Source organism: Myotis yumanensis, unplaced genomic scaffold, assembly GCF_028538775.1.
Source record: "Myotis yumanensis isolate MYYU_CA2020_CCGP unplaced genomic scaffold, mMyoYum1.0.hap1 SCAF_1, whole genome shotgun sequence".
NCBI classification, from domain to species: domain Eukaryota; kingdom Metazoa; phylum Chordata; class Mammalia; order Chiroptera; family Vespertilionidae; genus Myotis; species Myotis yumanensis.
This window is the reverse complement of record NW_027223752.1, coordinates 32,726,860-32,751,361: the sequence shown is the minus strand read 5'-3', so window position 1 is coordinate 32,751,361 and position 24,502 is coordinate 32,726,860. Positions and strand designations below refer to the sequence as shown.

General features: G+C 40.1%; 1 protein-coding gene across 2 annotated transcripts; it reads right to left on the bottom strand.

The window, feature by feature from the left end:
* Nucleotides 1–53: 53 nt before the first annotated feature.
* On the bottom strand, nt 54–20,778 carry MED6 (mediator complex subunit 6). Of its 2 annotated transcripts, XM_070417297.1 has the most exons (8): nt 20,525–20,766; nt 16,083–16,242; nt 14,726–14,817; nt 12,609–12,691; nt 12,337–12,445; nt 10,490–10,605; nt 5,625–5,652; nt 54–4,586 (listed from the first exon to the last, which is right to left on the bottom strand). In XM_070417297.1, exons 1-8 carry the CDS (start codon nt 20,544–20,546, stop codon nt 4,456–4,458), a joined length of 741 nt encoding a protein of 246 aa, XP_070273398.1. In that variant the 5' UTR covers nt 20,547–20,766; the 3' UTR covers nt 54–4,455. The 2 variants fall into 2 exon arrangements, with proteins under 2 accessions (XP_070273398.1, XP_070273407.1); XM_070417306.1 differs by lacking the exon at nt 10,490–10,605 and having other exon boundaries at nt 4,452–4,586; nt 20,525–20,778.
* Between the last annotated feature and the right edge of the window lie 3,724 nt (nt 20,779–24,502).

The following is a 24,502-nucleotide window of genomic DNA, read 5'->3' as shown; positions in this document are numbered from 1 at the left end:
ATTTTGAAATTACTATAGTGAATACAACTAAAATAAAAGGTTGACAAGAAAAATAGGAAATCAAAACATTTATTTATGGATACATTGTTACATAGTAAAAATGTAAAAAAAACAAATGATTACCAAAAAAATTAGGGATCAGAATCAGAAGGACAAGCACTGTAAATAGAAGGGAACATAAAGTGGTTTCTGAGGTACTGGCAATGTTGAGTTACACAGGTACAATGAGTTGTACTCTAATATTTTGTGTGCTTTTCTATTAAGTGATATTTTGCAGCAATGTAGTTAGAAGAAAAGGAGCCATGCTGGAAAAATACTTGAAGCAAGTATGACAAAGAAAGAGTTAATATCTTTATGTCAAAAGTTCATGCTTAAATAAGTGGGAAATAAGCAAAGTGCAAAAGTTTATATAATATGCTGTCTCTTTTGTGTAAGAGGGGAAATAAGAATATACCTATATATTGTTGTAAAATAAATACAGTACAGGTAAACTAGAGAATAATTAAATTGCTTACTTTTGAGGGGATGCGTAGGGAATGAGGTGGAAAAGACAGAAGAAATGAGTGGGCCAGAGGATGAAGGGGCATAATACTTAGAATCTTTTTTGACAGTTCTGACATTTATAACCAAGTTAACATCTCACATGCCTCAAACAATACAACAAAACAGAAATTAATATGAAGGGGAAAAACTAAAATGAAATTCAGAACAGAATAAAATCAACCAAACAACCTAAAAAATGAGTAATGTAACCACACTGAAAAGAAAGTGAGCCAAAGTAATTTTTTAATATAGTTTTTATTTTATTTCTAAATATATTTTATTGATTTCAGACAGGAAGGGAGAGGGAGAGAGAGAACCATCAATGATGAGAGAAAATCACTGATATTGATAGGCTGCCTCCTGCATGCCCCCCACTGAGGATCTAGCAACCTGGGCATGTGCCCTTGACTGGAATCAAACCCAGGACCCTTCAGTCCACAGGCCAACGCTCTATTCACTGAGCCAAACCAGCTAGGGCTAATATAGTTTTTATTGATTTCAAAGAGAGGAAGGGAGAGGGAGAGAGAGATAGAAACATCAATGAGAGAGAATCAATTGGCTGCCTCCTGAAAGCCCCCTACTAGGGATCGAGCCTGAAATCTGGCTATGTGCCTTGACCAAGAATCAAATCCACGACCTTTCTGTGTAAAGGATGACTCTCCAACCAACTGAGCCAAACCAGCCAGGGCTCAGCTTTACTTCTTTTGCTGCAATTTACCTTTAAGGTAAAAATTACTTCTAAGTAATTAGCATTGTAAAATATTTTAAAATCGATTTCAGAGAGCGAAAGAGAGAGGGAGAGGTATAGAAACATCAATGATGAGAGAGGATAATTGATCGGCTGCCTCCTGCACACCCCCTACTGGGGCTTAAGCCCACAACCCAATATATGCCCTGACCGGAATTGAACTGTGCCTCCGGGTTCATGGGTCGACGCTCAACCACTGAGCCACACCAACTGGGCTGAACAAAAGTAATTTTAAAACACAATATCTAAACTATATAGCTTCAAGCTAAACTTATAAAAAGAAATAAGCAATCTCTGAACTCTAATTAGGAGGTCTCTTTTTGGCAGAGGTACAGGTTAGCAATTCTAAAACTACTTTGTTATTATAGGATTAAGCAAGTAAAAATACTGTGGATAACAGGAACCAGCATTCTCACCTATGTGAGAGAGTTATACATATAGAAGAGGACAGAGTGAACCCTGTGGTGATGGGCTGGAATTGGTATTAGTGTGAATTGATGGCTTTTAATAAACATAGATGTATGTGTGGAGACGTATGTGTATTCACTCATATGTAAATATATAGTATTTAGTTCTTAACTGTGTCAGGTGGAAGGGCCTAGAAGCAATAACACAATAGCAAAGGAACACACCTAGCCCAAAAATCTTGATTTCCAAATGCATTCTCCACCAAAAGGAACTAGGGACCTTAGAAACGGCTGATTCCAGGCCAAGGTTGGGAGGAAAGTGGAATATCCTACTGTGCCAAAATGTAAAGAAAATGCTCAATGAATGAGAGGGTCATATCAAAAGGACACGGGAATCAGCGTGAAGAGGCTCTCATGGCCCAATCTGGGACAATTTGAGCATCAATATAAATAATAATAGTAAAGAAATACAACTTATCAAATAAAATAAGAATCTAGAAGTTCAAAATGATATAAATAAGTACGAAGGGGAGAAAGGAAAACTCCCATCTTTATAGCAAAAAGCCAACTAATAGTCATAGAGGAATTCCGGAATTAGAAATTCACCATTTGGCAACCATCATATTCAGGCAAGAATTATCAATGGATGCTAACTTGTAGGAAAAAAAATTTGAGGAATACCATGCTATTTACAAAACCTCTATTTCCCCCCCAAGATAGCTCTAAATTACAAAAGAAAAAAATAGTAACTTTACAGTAGAATAACCTGACAGACAGTAACTTTAACCAAGTAAAGCTGACATCATCAGAAATGAGGCAATTTAATAGCATGTGTCTCCAACAAGCATCTTTTCCATGTTATTCCTGATAAAAGCACAAGAGGTGAATTTAATCATGAAAATATATCAAAGAAAAGCAAACTGAGAGACATTCAACAAAATAACTGGCCTAAACTCTAAATATCAAGTCATGAAAAACAAAGAACTATTCCAGATTAAAACAGACTAAAGAGACAGTACAGCCGAAACCGGTTTGGCTCAGTGGATAGAGCGTCGGCCTGCGGACTGAAAGGTCCCAGGTTCGATTCCGGTCAAGGGCATGTACCTGGGTTGCGGGCACATCCCCAGTGGGAGATGTGCAGGAGGCAGCTGATCGATGTTTCTCTGTCATCGATGTTTCTAACTCTCTATCTCTCTCCCTTCCTCTCTGTAAAAAGTCAATAAAATATATTTAAAAAAAAAAAAAGAGAGACAGTACAACTAAATCCAATGCGTAATTCAGGATATCCTTTTGCTGTAAATGACATTCTTGACACCTCTGGTAAGATATGAATGAGATCTACAGATTAGGTAATGGTATCATATCAGTTTAATTTTGATAACTGTACTATAGCTATGTAAGAGAATATCCTTGATTTTAGGATATATACACAAAAGTACTTAAGGAAAATGGGCATCATGCCTGCAATTGACTCTTAATCCAAAAGTAAAAGGTGTGTATAGATGTGTATTATATATACACATACACATAGAGAGGAAAATAGCAACTGTCATCGAGAGTCTGAGATGGGGGAGAGGACAGGAAAAGATTGAGGAATAAAACAAATATGGAAAAACGTTAACATATGAGGAGTTTTGGCAAAAGGCATATATATGTAGGAATCCTTTGTACTATTTTTACACTTTTCTGTAAGCCTGAAATTATGTCAAAATACAAAGCTAAAAGAAAAATCTTACACAATACAGAAAATCAGACATTTCATAAAAGCAAAAGTCAAACATGAGCAATTATTCAACCACTTAAAATAATAAAAAAACATTTTTGTAGTAAATTCTGGAGGGGTTGGTATTTTCATATTTTGCTGAGTGACAACTGGTTCAAACCTTTTGAGAAAAAATAACTTGGCAATATGGACTAGGAGTAAAGAGTCTGGTGATTCTACCACTGGGACTCTATCCTAAGGAAATAAATACTAAATATCAGAAAGTCATTATAGACAAATGTAATCACAACAGCTTCATTTAAAATAATGCCAATTGGGAAAAACCTAAGTAGAACACAAGAAGAGTTTAAGAAAATGTATAATCACTCACAGGAATTATTTAATCATTAAAATAAATAATCTATAAAAACTAAGTAAACATGGAGAAGTGCTTACAACAGACATAATAATGTGATAAAGTAAAATTATATGAACAGAATAATTACAAGTTTTGGTTTCTAAAATATGCATTAAAAAAAGACAAAGAAAACTCACAAAACTGTTAAAGGATTTGTAGGGTGATGGTATAGGCAAGTGAGTTTTTTCCCATTTCTTTACCATTCAAATTGTTAAGTAACTGAATTATTTTAATACTGAGAAATATGCAACTAAAAAAGAAACTAAACTTGTATTTACTACTTTAATCCTTTGTATTTACAAAGTGCATCTGGAAATATTTCAGAGAGAGAAATAAGGGGGAAAAGTCATGATAAAGTAATTTAGACAAATACTTTAATTTGGTTTCAAACATATGTAAGCAGTACACATGTGAGTGAGGAGGCTGCTCAAGTCCGTAGGGGAAAGGTTACAAAAGATACATACAAAATCCATCTCAAAAGCATGAGGGTCCTTATATCCTTTCCTAAAGAGCATAAAGAGCAAGCACATTCCATACAAATGAGAGTTGTGACAAAGAATTTCAAAGTTCAAGAGCCTGTCACAGTATGAGGTATAATAATGGACAAGAAGTCTTACAAGCTTCTCTTGTCCAATACTCACTGAAGTCTCATTCGTTTTTCAGGGGGACCTTTAGTGCTCACTGTCTGTTGGATGTTCTTTGTGGTCTCCTTCTCATCAGACTTCACAGTTTCTGGTGTAGGTTCTGCCTCTTTCTTTGTCTGGTCCACTACCCATCAAAAGGAGTTATTTTTTGGAGGGGGAGAAGGACAAAGGGATGAGATCAATTTAGACAACAGTTAATATAAACGGTTCAAACTCTTTTCAATTCATTTTAGAACTGCTTATCTCAAGTTCTAAATTTAGCTGTTTCATCAGGCAGATGTATAAGAATCCATTTACAAGTCTAAAAACCTGAGAACCCAAGCAAATTTGTGATACTAGACAAAAACACATGGCATTTAAATAAGATAGTATACATGATTATTCCATCCCAGTTCAATGGATAGGTCAGTATCTCTTTTCAATGATGAACCACTGAAATTTGAACAATTTGAACCCCAAACCTCAAATCACCTCATCTTTTCCATACCTCCTCAATTCCTATTCTTCCCACTCTGATTCACCTTTTAAATCCTAACATCACTACCACAAAAGCATCATCTTGCCTGGCCAGCCTGGCTCAGTGGCTGAGTGTCCATCTATAAATCAGAAGGTCACGGCTCCATTCCCGGACAGGGCACATGCCTGAGTTTCAGGCTCAATCCCCAGTGTGGGGTGTGCAGGAGGCAGCCGATCAATGATTCTCTCTCATCATTGATGTTTCTATCTCTCTCTCCCTCCCCCTTCCTCTCTGAAATCAATAAACATATATATTTAAAAAAAAAAAAGCCCCGTCTTTTGGCAGTTCAGCAAATCCCAAGGTTAGGAGTAACAAGCTACAATGAGAGAATCTAGAAAAGGGGTGGGGAACGTACAGCCTCTGGCTATGTAAGTCCCAAGAAATCATTTGGTCATTAGGCATTAGGGGTGAGTTAATTGAATCTTTGGCCAAATATAGCAGGTTAATTTTTAAGCTGATAATTTTGTATGGTCCTCAGATGATGTTATAAATATCCAAATGACCCTTGACAGAAAAAAAGGTTCCTCACCCCTGATCTAGAAGGACCAAATGACAGTAGCTCATCTCATATGCTAAGTTGTTACTGAGTTAAACAGGCTGTTTGGTCTTATTTCAAGTTTAACAAGAACATCAGATGAACCATACCTGGAACAGGCTTTTCTCCAGACTTTTGCTATAATTAAAAACAGAGAAAACAAAAGAGAGAGTGGGGAGAAGTAGAAAAAAACAGGGCAAGTTAGCAAAGTTTTTTTTTACTTCAAAATTCTTATTAAATTACACCTTCATTCAAATTACATTATAGATGACTACATGAAGAGGAACCACTGTATCATAAAAAGTAAATTTATCATTTTCTACTTCTTTTTCGCCTGTTTCAAAAAAGACAAATTTAAAACTAGAACAAAAGAGTCAAATATAAATAACCCTGAACACCTACAAAACCCTCTGTCTCTGCATCCAGGCTACATGATTTACAAATATCAGCTAAGCAGACTCCAATGGAAGGGAAAATGGAGCCTTTCAAGACTTTGGAGACTTATTTGCTTAGGGGATATGAGCTATGAAAAAAGTAGAATGAAGTGTGGATGAACCATCTGACTTTTAAAGATGGCGGGTATGGGAAGTACAGAGGGAAAGAGGTATTTTTCTATGAACATAAGGTTTCTGATGAGGACACTATTAAAGGGCAAACTGCAGCCCGAGCTGATTTGGCTCAGTGGATAGAGTGTTGGCCTGTGGACTGAAGGGTCCCAGGTTTGATTCTGGTCAAGGGCATATGCCCGGATTGCAGACTCAGTCCCCAATGGGGGGCGTGCGGCAGGTAGCCAATCAATGATTCTCTCACATCCTTGATGTTTCTAGCTCTCTTTCCCTCTCTCTCCTCTCTGAAATCAATAAAAATATATTTTAAAAAACAAAAAAAACTTCCAAGTTAAAAATAAAAAGCAAACTGCAGGGAAAAAAATGTTGGGGGCACTAGAAGTCAGGAACAAGGTCAGATCCTTCATTCTGTACATCCAAGCAGATCTTTTACTTGGTTGAGTCCTGTTGAGTCCCTTTTCCTATTACTCAAGTTAAATACTTTAAAACACTTTCCTCTTCTTCCTTCCTCCACAAGGCTCACAACGTACCCCTCATCCTCAGCCAATTACTCTACCTCTTGTGTTAAACAAAAAAAAGGGGCCCTGACCAGGTGGCTCAGTTTATTGGGAGTATCAAAAGGTTGCAGGTTCGATTTCCAGTCAGGGCACATATAGGAGGCAACCGATCAATCTTTCTCTCTCACATCAATGTTGCTCTCTCTCTTCCTAGAAATCAATGAAAGCATATTCTCGGGTGAGGATTAAAAAAAAAAAAAAAGTCAATGCCCCAAGGTCCCTTCCATCTATCGACCTTCAAACTTATTACACCTTTAATACACACACATACAGGGTGGGGCAAAAATAGGTTTACAGTGGTGAGCACCCAAAACAGAGAGTTTATTCTTGGATTATTATTCATTTATTATTGAACAACTGTAAACCTAATTTTGCCCCACCCTATATATAAAATACCTTCATACACTTCCCTGTCATCTCAGAAGAAAAGTGTCCTCTTCATTTCAAAGTAACTGCCTCCATTTGCCTCCATTTGTTTTCTGAATTTCTTTCTGAATTTACATGCCCTCCCTAAGCTTTCTAATTTTCCTTTGACTAAAGACTACACTTTCTGATATCACATGTGCCAGGTTAATGCTGCCAACTGCCTACCAGCCCACGCCAACTGCAAGTACTGGGAACTTAATAAGACCAAAACTGAGCTCCGTATGATTATCCACTGTGCAGAAAGGTTAACACAGAAGGCCTAAGGCTGCTATCCTTCGAAAGGCCAGCTTGTGAGGCTGGACCTTGGCTAGGGATTAGGAACTTGGATTTCTGGAGGATTCTCACCATTCCCTAATAATGGTGGCTACCGTTTGTACATACAATGTTCTTTATACTGAATTCCTGCTTTCCTGCAGGGAATGTAGTATTTTGGTACATGCTAGATAGAGCACATACATGACAACCCTCCCACTCACTTCCCGCCACCTAAAAACCACAGGCACCAAGTCTCTAATGGACCTCTGTGGACAGAAATATCACATACATGTTGCTGTATTTCCACTGTTGAGAGGAGTACACTCTGTGTGATCCCTCGTGGGAAGGAGAGAGTATAAGGAGGCCTACACATGGATTCCTCCAGACTCCACTTACGTTTTTAACCTTATAAAATATAATAAGGATATAATATCCTTATTACATCATTGTAATAAATCCTGTTGAGTCCTTTAAACAAATCACCAAACATGGGGGAGGTCACAGAAACCCCCAACACAGCTACATCATCACCTATCTTATGAACATATTAGGACTTAAACATGTCAACAAATCTTTTTCAATTTAAAATAGTAAAGGAAAGCCCTAATCGATTTGGCTCAGTGGATAGAGCATCGGCCTGTGGACTCAAGGGTCCCGGGTTCGATTCCCGTCAAGGGCATGTACCTTGGTTGCGGGCACATCTCCAGTGGGGAGTGTGCAGGAGGCAGCTGATCGATGTTTCTCTTTCATCGATGTTTCTAACTCTCTATCCCTCTCCCTTCCTCTATGTAAAAAATCAATAAAATATATTTTAAAAAAATAAAAATAAAATAGTAAAGGAAATATATGGCATACACTGAAGGGAGTGAGAAACTGAGAAGGGATATTCTTATACAACTAGCATCGAACCATATGAACTATATTGGACACTATATTGAACTAAATTACCTGGATATTGGAATAATGTCATTCTCTATCCAACCCACATTGTCTAATCTTTTCTAGTGAAAACTGTCTAACTAGTAGGATGTGGCTTGAGATGAGAAAATAGAATGGGGGTTGCCTTTCTGTTAAAATTTAATCATGTGACCTTGGAATAAACCTAGCTGAAGTAATATCCTATGGTGTTCTAGCAGCTTCTGAAAACAGCACTGAAAAGACATTCATCATAGAAAGCTCTGAGGGCCTCAACTGCCATCATATCATTATCCATGTAACCTTCCGTGGTAACAAGAATTAAAATATGGAAAAATAAGTTTTAGGACTTCTTCAATATTTTCTTGAGCACCCCCCTAATGGGCAACATTCCTAGGATCTAGAAGTTTAACTGTGCAATACAATGGATTAGTAGGACCAAGTCCTGAGCTACCAATGGTTCTGGGAGATGCAATGGGTAAACAGGAGTTCATAGGAGACTTCACGTAGACCAAGGATCTATTTTCTTCTCCAGATGTGAGGAGAAAGGTTTTAGGTAGGAGGAGCAAAGGGATTATTAACAGTTCTAGAGAGAGCCATCTTTTTCCTACTTCTATTACATAAAAAGAGTCAGACATGCTTTCTTTTGGGGAGTTGGTTTTTGGCCCTTGGAAGGTTAAAAGAAAGGAGGGGTTCTGGAAAATGACAACTTTATGTGTGACTACGGCTAAACCTTTCAAAGAAAAATGTAAAAAACTCACTGAAATGATATACAGTCATCAACTGGCTTCAAAATAATTGGGAGTAAGTAGGGGAAGAAGAGATAAAACTAAAATGGGTGGGTGTATGTCTGATAATTGTTGAAGCAGGATAATGGGTATATGGGCATTTCATATGTCACAACTCAATTTGGACTAGCTGTGTGTCAAATGCTCATTAGTCACATGTACCTAGTGGCTTCTGTACTGTGCAAGTCTAGGTGTTCTTTCCCCAACCCCGCCCCCCATTATATACTATGCAGTACTCACTGAATAAATGGTCAACCACACCTAACCGCTTATACTCTGCAGTGGTTACGCATCACCCTACAGCTATAATTCATTTATTCATCAGACACTGTTTCATCTTCAAGTGTAATCGTGACATTTCTCTAAACTGGCTTTCCTGTCCTGAGCTCTATCTGTGTCCTCTGTTCCCTTCACCACCACATCACCATTTCAATAGCACACATCTCTCACAGAGTGAAGTCAGGAAAGGGGAAACGGGAAGCTATTCTAAAGTCATCTCATGGTGTCAAAGATCTCATTTAACCTAAAATGACCCTTTAAAAATCTCTTAATTAGGCCCCCCACAAGAAAAGCAGTATATATGGCCTTGTGTATACACAGCCCTGGAAAGAGTCCATTAAGAACTGAGACTAACCAGGAGAATAACATGTTCACATATTCCATCTCATGCCGACTTCACTTCAAAAGCTCACTTAGTAGAATGGCAGGTAGATTTGCTATTATTGTTGGAACTAACGGAATTCATATATCTTAAACACCAATATGATGTAACTCTACTATTACTCCTGCCTCCTCCATTTATCATGGCAAAGCTTTTGCCTCAAATGTTCTGTGGGGGTTTTTTGGTGGGTTGTTTTTTGTTACTAAAGTTTTAACCATTCTGTCATTTAAGTTTTAACCATTTTGTCACATCAGGCTGGAAGTGAGCACTTAAGAGTAAAACAGCATGAGTTTCAGATTCTAGTTTTGTTATTATCTATGACATTTTCGGCAACCTTTTGAATGAAAATATTGTCTATATGTAGTCCTTACAGTTTGTTAAAATTCAATGAGAAATTAAACTTAAGAGCACAGAACAGTGTTATTTCCATTCCCTTTACCCACTTTCTCCATTAAGCCTTTGGAAAATTCTCCTTTGATTCAAAGATCATTTTTTAACTAATGAGGAAAATCAATACTTTTACGTCACATCTGAAACAGTTCTCAATTAAAAACAAATATACCAGGCTCTGACCGGGAAGCACAGTTGATTAGAGCATCATCCCGACATGCCAAGGTTTGGAGTTCGATACCCGATCAGGGCACATACAGGAAGCAGCCAATGAATGCATAAATAAGAGGAACAGCAAATTGATGTTTCTCTCTCCCCTCCACTTCCTCTCTCTCTCTAAAAATCAATAAAAATAACTTAAAAATAAAAATAAACATGCCAGGACAGTATCAAATTTACCACACACGTTCTCATTACCTGCACAAATTTGGGTGGAAATTTTTGTCTGAGGTCTAGGAGTAAAGCATCCACACGTTGCCTCTGGAAAATAGAGCTTGGTTCTTCTTTCCTTTTGGTTTTAGGTTTAACTTTTTCTGTTAAAATATGAAGTCCAAATCAAAATACTGCCCAGTTTGGTGTTTTATATTTTACAAATTTTTATCCACCATGAATATACTCAGACTTCATTATTTTTCATGGCTGCTAGTTAAAACATAATCTCCCAAATAAGTTAAACTGAGCATATACACAGAAGTATTCTAACTCTCCCTCTTAAATGAAGTTATTAACATTCTAGCATTTAAAAAGCTGATGTCACCCTGGCTGGTGTGGCTCAGTTGGATGGAGCATTGACCAGTGCACTGGTTCGATTCCCGGTCAGGGAACATGCCCAGGTTGCGGGCTCAATCCCTGACACGGGCATGCAGGAGACAGCTGATCAATGGATTGATATTTCCCTCTCACATGATGTTTCTCTCTCTCTCTCCCTCTCCCTTCCTCTCTCTCTAAAAATCAATAGAAGTATTTTAAAAATAAATAAATAAATAAATAAAAAGCTGATGTCTTTTAAAGATATAGTACTTTAGTTTTAACTTTGTCAAGTATATGATTGTCTAACCACTATGCATACACCTGAAACTAATACAAAATAGTATTGAATGTAAATTGTAATTGAAAAAAAAATTTAGTATATAAGCATGGATAGAAAAGAATTTTAAAGCTAAAGTTTTCCATAATTACCTAAATCATAATCCAGATTATTTGTTTGAAATTATCCTGTGTATATTTTAAGTGTATTAAATGGTCTTTTCCCATGAATCCTAATAAGTGCAAATGAAAAATGCAACTTTCAAAAATTCCCCAAGTTACCATTCTCAATTATGAAGACTATAAATCATTGAAAAAAACCCAGGACAAACCAAACAGAAGGTCCTCAAGACAAGGAAGAAGTTACAAGAGAAATTCTGAAATTAATGACATAGAATTTCCCTTGGGAGGGATATATATTAGGAGACTGTCTCTAAATGAAGGGTTCCAGATAAGTTTCACTCCAAACATTTCATTAGGGTAGGGGCAGAGAGCGTGTAGGAGAAGTTTATTTAACTAACGTAAACTTTCCTACATTTGATGTTGCAACCTGCAACTACTATTAAGAATAAATAAAACTGTATCTGAGAGACCATTCATGATACAAGCCTGAATTCTATTTAAAGGCTACTTTTCCATTAGTAATTTATGCTGAATTGCTATTTCTCAGAAAAGGAAATACAGACTATAGGTATTCTGCTATAGACACACTTCTAGTACTTATTGGTAAAATATGGTGTAGAATGAGTAGCAGATTAACAGCTACAGAAACTGGGGAACCTGGCATCACAACAGGTGATAACATGGAAAAATAAAAAAACAGACTGGTCACCTGGGAATAAGGCTCTAAGAGCATCTCCCCTAGTTTTAAGACTGGGAGATTCAGGTTCCTGATTTCAAGATGACTCTACAGTTATGTAAACAAGAAATATCACCATTACTCAGTCCTCATCATTGATTTTCTCTGCATGCTCCAAATATTTTAAAAACTTGAATCTACTTATCAAAGATTACCATTTACCTAACATTGAAATGTATATCTGTTCCTACGGGAAAGCTATTATTACCACATCTATTTATATAAATAGTAGCTGTGACAATGTCATAATCCTATGAAGAATCTTCGTAAGGGGAAGTAAAACACACCTAGAAATCATCAATAGCTGTTTACCTGAAGAAAACAGATTCATTCTCAGATACCAAAAAATGTTTTCAGAAGGTCTAGGTGTCCTACCTACCTTGCTCTTCATGATCTTTGAAGTGCCACCAATACCCTTTGGAAGGATGATATCGACAGTATGACATAGCTTCATCAAAAGCTGACTGAATGCCATGCACCGCAGTAAGCTTGTAGAAAGAAAATGAATTCCCAATTTCTCATTAATAATGCTCAAAACATTTTAATACCCAACACTTTATACTGACTTACACAAGGAGCTGTGTTTGATTCTTGAAAGCAAGGTCGCTCAAGTAAATGTTTTTAGTGTTTAAATAATGTGAAGACACTTACCACTCTAGAGTTTATAACTGATCCCAAGTCTGGTGCCTGGTAGATCACTCCAGCAATGATATAGTAATCAGCCAATGGGATAACTAAAGCAGTAGAAGGGAAAAAACCATTTATGAATACAGCCATGTACACAAACTACTAAATAGATTTCCATAAAAAGAACTAAAAGTTGACATTTTCTCATATTAAAACTTAAGGCAGAGCCTGGCATGCAGGAGGCAGCTGATTGGTGATTTTCTCTCATCACTGATATTTCTCTCTCTCTCCCTCTCTTCATCTCTGAAATCAATAAAAAATATACTTAAAAAGACTTCCTGTTTTCGTAAATAAAGTTATATTATAAAACAGCCACACCCATTCATTTACATTATTATCTACAGCTGCTAGTTGAGTAGCTGTCACAGAGACCATGAGCCCCACACTCTAAAATATTTACTCTGTGGACCTTCGCAGAAAAAATTTTGTCAACTCTTGCCCTAGAGCAGTGAATCACCTGAGAATCCTGTTAAAATCAGATTCTTGATCAGTAGGCATAGTGCATTTCTAACAAGTTCCCAAGTGATCCAATGCTGCTGTCAGTCAACCACACTTTGGGGAATAAGATCTTACAGCAAGAGATTTACAGCCTAGGGTAAAGATAACAGATGTGCTGAGCTTGCCTCTGTGCTCCCGTCCTGAGTCCTAAGGAATAAAATAGCTGCTAGTGAGGCTGGTGCCACCTTGTATAGCTTCTATACCTTGAGCCCTCTCACCGTGGAACTCTTATCCATGATCTTGCCTTTGTTCTAAGGTTCTCTTTTTTTTAAAATCCTCACCCGAGGATGTTTTCATTGATTTTAGAGAAGGGAAGGGAGAGAGAAACTTCAGTTGGTTGCCTCCTGTACACGTCCCAACCAGGATCAAACCCACAATCTAGTTATGTGCCCTGACTAGAAATCGAACCCACAACCTATCAGTGTACAGAATGATGTCCCAACCCACTTAGTCACACTGGCCAGGGCTAAGGTTCTTTTTCTCTGGACCAAAACTCTAGATTTTTAAACTAAATTTAAGTTCTTGATTCTAGAACTTCTTTAACAAGTCATTCTCTGGAATCAATACCAAGGTTGTTACTAAATGTCTTGATGAGGGATTTTAAAATTAGGAGATGTAGCTGGTCACCTTTGGAAGTAAGTGACTAACGCTATGATTCAAAATCAAATCTGCATTCTATACTCTTCAGTGTGATTTCTAAGGCAAGTTTTTGTTTGGTTAGATAAACCAGGTAAGACTTGTGGTTGAATGTGTCAATGAGGGTTTTCAACTGACCTTTTAAGAATTTGGTACAATTGCACCTACCATGTATTTTGTAACAGAATTAGACTCAGTGGTCTGAGATGAAAAGAAAGTTACTTGGAATGCTCGAGGTTCAGTTGGAATCCCAACACTTGTGCTCACAGGAAGACAAGGTTTCAATATAGAGAGTTGCTCTATTAGTGCTTGCAGAGCTGCCCCTGGGCATGCTGGGAGACCCCTGGTGTCCAAGCATGTGACTAGTGGAACTCCATTTGAAATGGTTCCTAAGTGATAAAGCTACGTCTACCATACCAGCCTGCCTAGACAATTTGTACAAACAATATGATTATAGTGGAAACATGATTTCCTTCTAAGGCTCTGGAATTTTAGCAGGCATAAGAGGTCTACATGATTAGTCCTCATTAAAAATCTGGACTCAGAGTCTCAAATGGAGTTTCCTGAGCAGACATACACACATGGAGCTGCATTTCACTGCTGGAGGGTATACTTGGTGTGGCCCCTCACAGAGAGGAAAGTATAGAAAGTTTACACCTGGACAGATCCCTACAGATCCCACTTGATATGGCTTTTTTCCTTATTGATCTGGCTGGGTATTCTTACTGTGTTGCCCTAACAAAATTTACACATGACTAACTATATGCTGAGTCTGCTGAGTCCCCCTAGTAAAGCACTGAACATATATATGTTGTCTTGGGGATGCCCAAAAAAGAACCCAAGAAAACAAACAAACCAAAAAAAACAAAACCAACTGGATAGCTCAGAAAGTAAATAAATCATGGCGTTTTAAGAAAAAAATAATGCCTGAAGTTTACACATTTTACCTTGGGTGGGGGACTGCCGCTGTTGCTTCCGGATGATAAAAAGAATGGGCTCTTGAGCATGTAAAAGGATGTATTCCACTCCAACCATCTGACTGAGTGAAAATAGAACACAGACATCCAGAGATCTATGAATGCCCTATAAACAATTCTGTAGAACATTCAAATTATTATATAAAATTATAACAACACTGTAAGTAGAATTAAAACTTCTTGTGTTTGATATTAAAACCTGGCTGTTTAACAAAACTGGCTATTTTCCAAGGTAATCAAATACAGGTAAAGATTTGGTTTTTAAACAACAAAATTTATTTATAAAATTTCATGATGAACTTAAATTTTCATCATGAAAGTATACTGAAGAGCATGTTTCAAAAAAGACAACCAAGCCCAGCCGGTGTGACTCAGTGGTTGAGGTCATGATTTGATTCCCGGTCAGGACACATGCCCAGGTTGCAAACTCAATCCCCAGTGTGGGGTGTGCAGGAGGCAGATGATCAAAGGTTCTCTCTCATCACTGATGTTTCTATCACTCTCTCCCTCTCCCTTCCTCTCTGAAATCAATAAAAAAAAATATGTATTTTTTTAAAAAGGCAACCAAAATACCATGATGCTTCTTGACCTGGGAGACCTATAAATATATGTAAAATATAAAAGTATACATGGTAAAGACTATTCATGTCTTGACTGTATATGTCAACTATATATTCTACACAACTAGAAAATATCAAAAACCTTATTCTTGCCCCATTGCATTTTTTATCTGGCAGATTATGTTTAAAACAATAAGTTGTCTTAATAGTTATAAATATTTGTTTCATAACAAAAGTTATTTAAAATACCACAGAAATTTAATTTCATGAATTCCCCCTAATGTTTGCTGACACATTTTAAAAAAACACACTTTATTACACAGTTGTTTCAGAAACTTTTATAACAGTAATAAATTCTTAATGTCCTAAGTCTGAAGAATCTTGCTTTGTATAAGTCTGACTAAAATTTTTCATCATACAAAGATAAATCTACTATAAACCTACTAAAGACACTAAATTACATGTAGAGTAGATAATTAGTATAGTTACTAGGTTGAGAATAACAATTGCATTGCTCATCAGATCTACATTTAAACCTCATAGCTATAGTTTAATTTGACAGTAATATATAAAGTTATTATAGTAAAGACTTCCTAAGCAACAAATGACTACTAAAAATTCCTTTGCCAATCAAAACTTATGAACCCAAACAAAAACTCCAGTTCTTCCAAAACTTTTACTCTGTATTTCACGATCCACAGCTTGAAAGAACTGTTCACTGCAGAATCTCTAGTTGGCCAAGATGCTACTTTCATACAATAACTTACTTTAAGTGTTCTAATGTTAGTCTCTGCATTTTGACCACTTCATTATTACACGTTCTGTCGTAAAAAGGATTACTTCTTTCTGAAAAGTAATCTAGGACACTTCCACTGTTCAAAATGGGGATCCATGTACTGTCAACCCAAGAGATTCCCAGTAGATTATCTATAAGAAAGAAACAAAATAATAAAAGATGAGAAAAGAGAAAAAAATCTAATCCTACAAATATTATGTATCTCATGTTGTAGGCACTATAAATAAAAGGAAGACATGGATCCTAACTTACATACTCTCACAGTCTAACAGAAGAGACAAGTACACAAGAAAGCAATAACAACTCAAGTGCTATAATAAAAGTACGAATAAATGTGTTATGAGAGCACAGTGGAGGGAGCAGAATACCCTACTTGAGGAAACTGGAATGATTTTTTATGGGGTGAGGGTTTTAGCACTATCCTATCCTATATAATAAAAGGCTAATATGCAAATAAACCAAATGGTGGAACAACTGAACAACCAGTCGCTGTGACCACCAGGTGGTGCGTGCTGACCACCAGGGGGCGAGCGTGGAACATGGCGGGCATTGACAGCAGGCAGCAGAGAGCAGAACATGGTGAGTGTCGGCCGCAGCGGGATGGTGGAACAGGTGAGAGGGGCACCAGATCAAGGCAGGGCGCCAGTTGCTGTCATGGGGCAAGCCTCTGGTGGTTACTGAAAATTCTTTGCTCCCGCGCCATGGTCCTGCCCAGTGCTCACACCTGCCTGGCGCTCACACCTACTGCCAGCGCTGGTCCTGCTTGCACCTGCTGCCAGTGCTGGAGCTACCACTCACACCCGCTACTGGCACCTAGCGCTGTCCTGATTACTCAACACCGTCAGTGGGTGCAAGCAGCAGCTGTCGGCCCTGATCGCCCCTGAGGGCTTCTCCACCTTCCCTTGCTCCTGGGGGGCAATCAGGGCAGCAGCTGCCGCTTGCACCCACTATGGCACCGGCCCCGCTTGCACCCGCTGCTGGCGCCAACCCCAATTGCTTCGCGCCAGTGGGTGTGAGCAGGGCCGGCACCATCAGCGTGTGGGAGCGGCAGCGGCAGGAGTGGGGCTGCCTGCAGACAGGGGACTGGGGGCCATCGCGGGAGGGGCTGAGTGGGGTTGCAGATAATGGGCCGAGACCCACCCCTGTGCCTACCGCAGCCTTGAGGCCCACAGTTCCTTTCAAGGGGCATGAATTTGTGCACTGGTCCCCTAGTATGTTAAAGAATAGAGGATTAAGCTGGAAAAAGAGGAGCAAAGCAATTCTAAACAGAGAGAATGTATATGCAAAGGTGAGAAAATATATTATGTTTCAATTATAATTTGATAAGATAGAGAAGTATAGGACTTGAAATTTAAAGAGATCTTTCAAAAAACTGGAAATCCTAAGTTTTTATATGTTGGCAACTAATTGAAAAGTTTTCAAACAACATGCATGCCAAAGAAAACACATCCAGAGCCACCAGTTTGCAACCTCCCAATTAGGGACCAAGAAATAAATTAGAAAGTTATTATTATAGATGAGATGATGCAAAAGTTAAAGGGCAAATGAGAAGTACAATGCCCTTAATTACAAGTCATACAATTTCATATTTTAGAACAGAATTAAATTTGAAAATTTTCAAAATGCACAAAGAAAAAAAAAGACATGGTAAAATAGAGCTAGACACCTTTAATTAATGAGTTTTATTAGCTACTGGCTGCAATGATGTTTCACACCACTAACTTATACTAAATCCCAATAGGTGTGAGTCAAGAACATCAAAATGCCTATAAATATTGATTGAAGAAGGAACTATTAAAACCTCAACCTCTCCTATACCGTAATTGCTTCTGACATCTTTGAAGAAGTTAGACCTAACCCAAGGTGACAAGCAGTTCCGAGCAAAACGAAATCAAGTGAGAAAAAGTAAGTGTATAAAGGTGAAATGTGCTGTGTGCATTATAAAACCAAGGAAATAAGTAGATGAAGTATGTTAATGATCAAATAATCAGTAGAGACTATTAAGATGGTTCATCATAAATGGATCATGCCATAACCAAATATGTAACAAGCCAAAGAATAAAAAGACAGATTTCCTAATGAAAAACAAGTAAGAATATTGGCCTGTGGACTGAAGGGTCCCAAGTTTGATTCCGGTCAAGGGCATTTGTAGAAGAAAATTTTAGGTTTCTTTATCACTTACATAGTGGAAACTACGTATATGTGGTGTCATAATAAGTACACATTGACAATAAATTGTTAAAATATTACAGATCATTTCCAGAAAGAAAATAATCTGTAGAAACAAATGAATGTTTAGTGATGATCCCACCTACCAACAATTATGGAGAGTCAATACATATGGGCATCAGGTGATGAGAACCTAGTGGAAGGCAATGGCAATGCATAGGAAGATAAGGAGCAATCCTCCAATTATTTCTCTGGCCTCATCTCTTCTCACCTCCTTGCTCATTCTCTTTCAGCCATACCTGCCTCTATGCTGGTCCTCTAACACACCAGGCATGCTACCACGTTAGAGCCTTTGCAAAGACTCTAACAAATCCAAATAAAAAGTAAAACAGTATGAAAGCTAAATATCTGAAAACAGTCTGAACTAAATGTTTCTTTTTTTATTTAGTAGCAAGGGTGCATGGCGACATGGCCCCCAAACAGCTCTCTAACAATCAGCAAGTGATAAAATTAGGCACTGGAAACTTAACTTATATGAAAGACAAATACGTAAAAGTATTTTTCAGAAATGCTGAAGATCACTGGACATTCTGAATAACTATAAAATGAGGATATATTTGTAATAAGCATGCTAGACTCCATCCACTTAGGTTAATATAGAAAAAGGAATCTCAAACATTTCCCTTTAAAAATCAAGTATACATAGCCCTGGCCAGGTAGCGCAGTTGATTAGAGTGTTGTCCCCATACACTAAGGTTGCACATTAGACCACTGGTCAGGGCACATACAAGAAATCAACCAATGAATGCATAAATAAGTGGCACAACAAATCTCGATCTCTCCTCTCTCTCTCAAATCAATAAAAATCAAGTATATACAAAAACAACCTACATGGAAATGATTTGAAGCATCTTGCAGTTAAGCATCTTGAGTGGTTTCTGTTTTTGTTAATCCTCACCAGAGGATACTTTTTTCCATTTATTTTTAGAGATGAGTAGAAGGGGGGAGAAATATCAATGAGAGAGACAGACAGACAGACACATCAATTTTGGCTGCTTCCCCCACCGCCCCCGACCAAGGCGGGGATCGGATCTGCAACCCGGGTATGTGCCCTTGACCGGAATGGAACCCGCGCCCCTTCCATGCACCGGCGGATACTCCAACCACTGAACCACACCGGCCAGGGTGATAGTTAAAACATTATTTGAGGAAAGCCTTTTTTCTTTCACCTGATGGGGGGCGGGGGAGGGGGGGGAGGGTTGAATCTCAGCTTGCACCCAGGTACAAAAACTCACACTTCCTTTAAGAAAAAGTACCACAACGTTTCAAGTGGGAACACATCCACCTTGAGCGTTTCCTGCAAGCGCAGGAAGTGTTGCGGGAGACAGCACCGCACGAAAAGGTGACGATCATGGCGGGCGCTCTGCGCTGAGTTTTTCCAGGATCCCTCCTCCCGGCCTGGGGGAACCTGGCCTGTTGGGAACCAGGCTCCCACGCCTCAGCTGTTCTTCAGTCGCCCTTCCGGCTGGTTCCCGCCCGGGAATACCAGAGCACAACTTCCAGGCTTTTTTTGTTTGGTTCGGTTCGGTTTTCAAATTCACTGAAACGTGGGGGTGTAGGTGGGCAGAGAAGAGGATAGATATACAGCTTCATGCCTCCCGAGATCGAGCAGCGACAAGGGGAATGCGCCTCCATATATTTATTTATTCACCGGTCGACAAGTATTTGAGTGCCTTGGCAGTTCAGCGGTAAAAAAGAAACGACCCTCCGTAACTGCTGGGTGTTTGACGGGAGGTACTGCAGACTCAAACATAAAACTTACAGAAGAAAATCTTCGGGGTTCAAGCTCAGGGGCGCAAAGGGCGCGATGTCAGAAAGAAAGCAGCCGCGACGCCAAGTCCTAGGGGTGGACCCAGTCCCGCCGGTCCGTCCCCCAGCTCCCACCCTGCCCACAGGCCATCCCTTCACCCCGCAGCCCCGACGTTCACCGCAGAAACATGCGTGTGAAACAGCACTGCGGTCTGAGGGCTCAAAGCCCAACCTTCCCAATCCCTTGGTTTCCACGCTTCTAAGAGACACCGCGAAGCGGGGAAAACCAGGCTGCTTTTCGCCAGAGTGAGGCTTTGAGTCGTCCACAGGAAGAGCTGGGAGACATCACAAAGGAGCCTGACCCCTGCCCCGCGAGCTAGAGAGCCCCAAGCCAGACTCGACCAGCAAGAAACGAAGGCTGACAGCACGGGTTACCTCGGATATCCACCGCCGCCATAATTCCAAGTGTTCGCGGGTTCTCCTTCCGGCGCAGAGAAGACGTCACCACTATGACGACGGAAGCAGAGGGGTGCAGGTCCTCGGGACCCTGAGGAGAAATGCAGAGGGGAGGACAATGCGGGAGCCACAAGATGGCAAGGAAGGGGGGAGGCCAGGAGCGCAGGGGAGCTGCTGGGAGGTGGAGGGGACGGAGAGGAGAGGGAAGCGGCTGAGAGGTGCGAGCGGGGGTAGGGGGGGGGGGGCCTGGGAAGTGGAGGGGCGGGGCTTGGAGGTGGAGCAGGGCGGGAGGTGAGCGGCTGGGCAGGGAGTTGGGGCGGGGAGGGAAGGGGCGGGGCTGGGAGATGGAGCACAACCGGGGGGTGCTGGGAAGTGGAGAGGGGCGGGGCTGGGAGGTGGAGAGGGGCGGGGCTGGGAAGTGGAGAGGGGCGGGGCTGGGAGGTGGAGAGGGGCGGGGCTGGGAAGTGGAGCGCGGCGGGGCGGGGAGAGGGGCGGGGCGGGGAAATGGAGCACAACAGGGGGGGCTGGTAGGGGGAAAGGGGCGGGGCTGGGTGGAGGGGGCGGGGAAAGGGGTGGGGCGGGGAGGTGGAGCGCGGCGGGAGAGGGAGAACTAGGAAAAGAGGAACCCTGCGGGAAGGGGAACGCCGCGCCCCGGCGGCCAGCGAGGAAGGAGGCCGGGCATACTAGTGAAAATAAACGTTGGAGACTGAGCGAGTCCTGCCCAGACCCACCAGTGAGAGATTCGAATATTCGAGCTTACTTTTCTGTGATCGTTTTAAAAAACAAATGTTGATTATGCAGAGTTAGGGGTGGAATATCTTCAAGTTAAAAAGCGCCCTCAGGTACATCCAATGAGCTATTAGATTTAGGAGCTACTGGCCATTTTCTACCCTCCCTTAAGGGTAGGGATGGGAAAGAACTTAGCTGAAAGAATTTGAAAGTCTTTAGCTTTTACTAGTATGTCACTTAAGTCCATTAAAAGTCTCAACCCGTTAAGTAAATGTATTAGATGCCTCTGAGGCAAAAATTTCACAAGACAGGAAATGTTTCAGAAGTAAAATATTAACAAAAGTAAAAGAAAGGGAATAACCCTGGCTGTATGTAAGGACCTTGTATCTGCATGCCAGGTAATCTGGGGTAGGTTGCAGGATGCCAGAGAGGGAATAATTCTGTGGTATGGGGAAGCTGTAGAAAGATTCTCAAGCTCCAGCGTGGCCCCATAAAAAGCAAAATCATATATCTACAAGCAAAACAAGTACTTAGAAGAGAACCCTAAAATCTGAAGGTATGAGAAGCGAGTGCCTACATCTTCTCCAAAATTTAAGTACTGTGAAGGCTCCCCCAGAATTTAACCACAACCCAGGGGCAAGAGGAGAGCATCATGAACTTACTGGTATTCCCCAACTCATAGACTGGAAATCCAAATTTTAAAAATCTAGGTGAAATAAAATTATATTGCTTTGTTGCACTTCAATTTTTGAACTGGAATTTTATACCTGAGATGGGGTGGGATGTATATAATGAATGCCCCTAGAAAGTATGGAGGAAATTTTCAGGGGGGTTTGGGGGGGGTAGTGGTACAGAGGGCATTTCAAAAAGGGGGAACATCATGTACAATACACAGAAGTGTAAAACATCAAGATTTTGATTTTGTTTTCTTGTGTTTTTATTAGGAGAAAAGGAGATTAGGAAGAAAAACAATAGAACAAGGATTTGTAGATAATAAAATACATGCTAAACTCCAAAGCCAGACCTGGAAGCTCAGCCTTTAACTTACAGGCAGAGGGAGAAACGTGATTGGCCTTCCATTTTCGAAAGATTATTCAAGGAGAATGAGTTAGAGGCATTTATACAACTCAAACGGGGAGTCAGTTTAGGAGACTTACAAACTAAATGATGTCTATACTCATACAAAGGCAGTGATAACTGAGGGAAGAGAAAGGATTACAGACATTTAGGAGATAGCATCAAAAGGGAATTAGTGACTAATACAGTGGTTCTCAACCTTCTGGCCCTTTAAATACAGTTCCTCATGTTGTGACCCAACCATAAAATTATTTTCGTTGCTACTTCATAACTGTAATGTTGCCACTATTATAAATTGTCATGTAAATATCTGATATGCAGGATGGTCTTAGGCGACCCCTGTGAAAGGGTCATTCGACCGCCAAAGGGGTCGCGACCCACAGGTTGAGAACCACTGGACTAATAGATGAGCCTAAGGAGAGAATGGAAATAAAACATGATTCCCAAAATACTGATTTATAAAACTAAGTGCTATTAATCAGATTAGGAATAACAAATAAGTGAGTAAGTGGAGGAGGGGGGAGAAGGTAATGATTTAAACATGTCCATGTTGTGCATGAAGTGTCTACAGGACACTATGCATTAGGATTTCTCAGCCTTTGCACTATTGACATTTTGGGCCAGATAATTCTTTTTTTAAATATATTTTTATTGATATCAGAGAGGAAGGGGGAGGGAGTGAAAGATAGAAGTATCAATGATGAGATAGAATCATTAATCAGCTGCCTCCTGCACGTCCTCTATTGGGGATTGAGCCTGCAACCAGGCATGTGCCCTTAACCAGAATGGAACCTGGACCTTTCAGTCCGCAGGTGGATGCTCTATCCACTGAGCCAAACCGGCTATGGTTGGGCCAGATAAGTCTTTCCTGGAGGTATGGGAAGCTGTCCTTTGCATTATAGAATGTTTAGCAGCATCCCTGGCTTCTATCCACTAGATGCCATTAGCAGCCTTCTTCTCAGTTCTGACAACCAGAAATATCTCCAGACATTGCTAAATACCCCGCACCCAGGCAGTGGGAGCAAAACTACCCTCAGTTTGATAACCACTACTGTACACAGGTATCTACAGGAGTGTGCAGTCAAAGCAGAAGAGTGTCAGGAAGAGAGGAGTACGCAACAGTGTCAAGTAGACAAGTGGAGTAGGGGCTAGGATGCAGGCATTGGATTTGGTAAGTGGAAGGCCTCAAACAAGAATAGTTTCTGTGGGATGGTCGGGGCAGAAGCTAGAGGAGAGTGTATGTTCAGGAGTAAAGGGAAATGGCCTTGGGTATAGACTGTGCTTACAGGAAGCTTGGCTGAGAGGGAAGGCTAGACAGAGTTAGAGCCACTACCTGGACGTTGTACAGAAATAATGATAGGAAAATGTGGACATGTTGATAGGCTAAGGTGAAAGACCCAGCTGAGAAGATCTATTTGTCTTCAGTGAGTTCATTCCTTCATTCAGTTGGTCACCAATTATTTCATACCTACTAGATGTTTTGCTTAGCTCTATCAGCGGTTCTCAACCTGTGGGTCGAGACCCCTGAAAATACATCCTGCATATCAGATATTTAGATTACGATTCATAACAGTAGCGAAATTACAGTTATGAAGTAGCAATGAAAATAATTGTATGGTTGGGGGTCACCACAACATGAGGAACTGCATTAAAGGGTCGCGGCATTAGGAAGGTTGAGAACCACTGCTAGTTGGATAGAGGACAAAGTTATCAACAAAGCAAGCCTCTGGCCTCAAGCAGCCAACAGGTCTGATGGAACAGACAGATAATAAACAAGTAAGCAAAGATGAGTAAGACAGATTGTGATACAAAAATGAGGGGAGGATGAGATAGGAAATAGCTGGAGGAAGCTCCTTTGGGTAGGATGGTCAGGACAGACCTCTCTGAGGAGGTGATATATCCGAGCTGAGACCTGAAAGATGAGCATGAACCAGCCACATAAAGAGCTGGCGTACAAGCTTTCCAAGCAGAGGGAACTGCAGACCCGGTGGTGGAAAAAGCTTGGTCTGAGAACCAAAAGAAGGCCAATATAAAGAAACTGGATCATGTAGGTGAAGGAGGAATGGAGAGGAGAGACTGGGAATGTAGGCAGGGGCCAGATGATAGAGGGCTTTGTAAATAATTTTTTATTCAAAAAAAATGAGAAGCTAT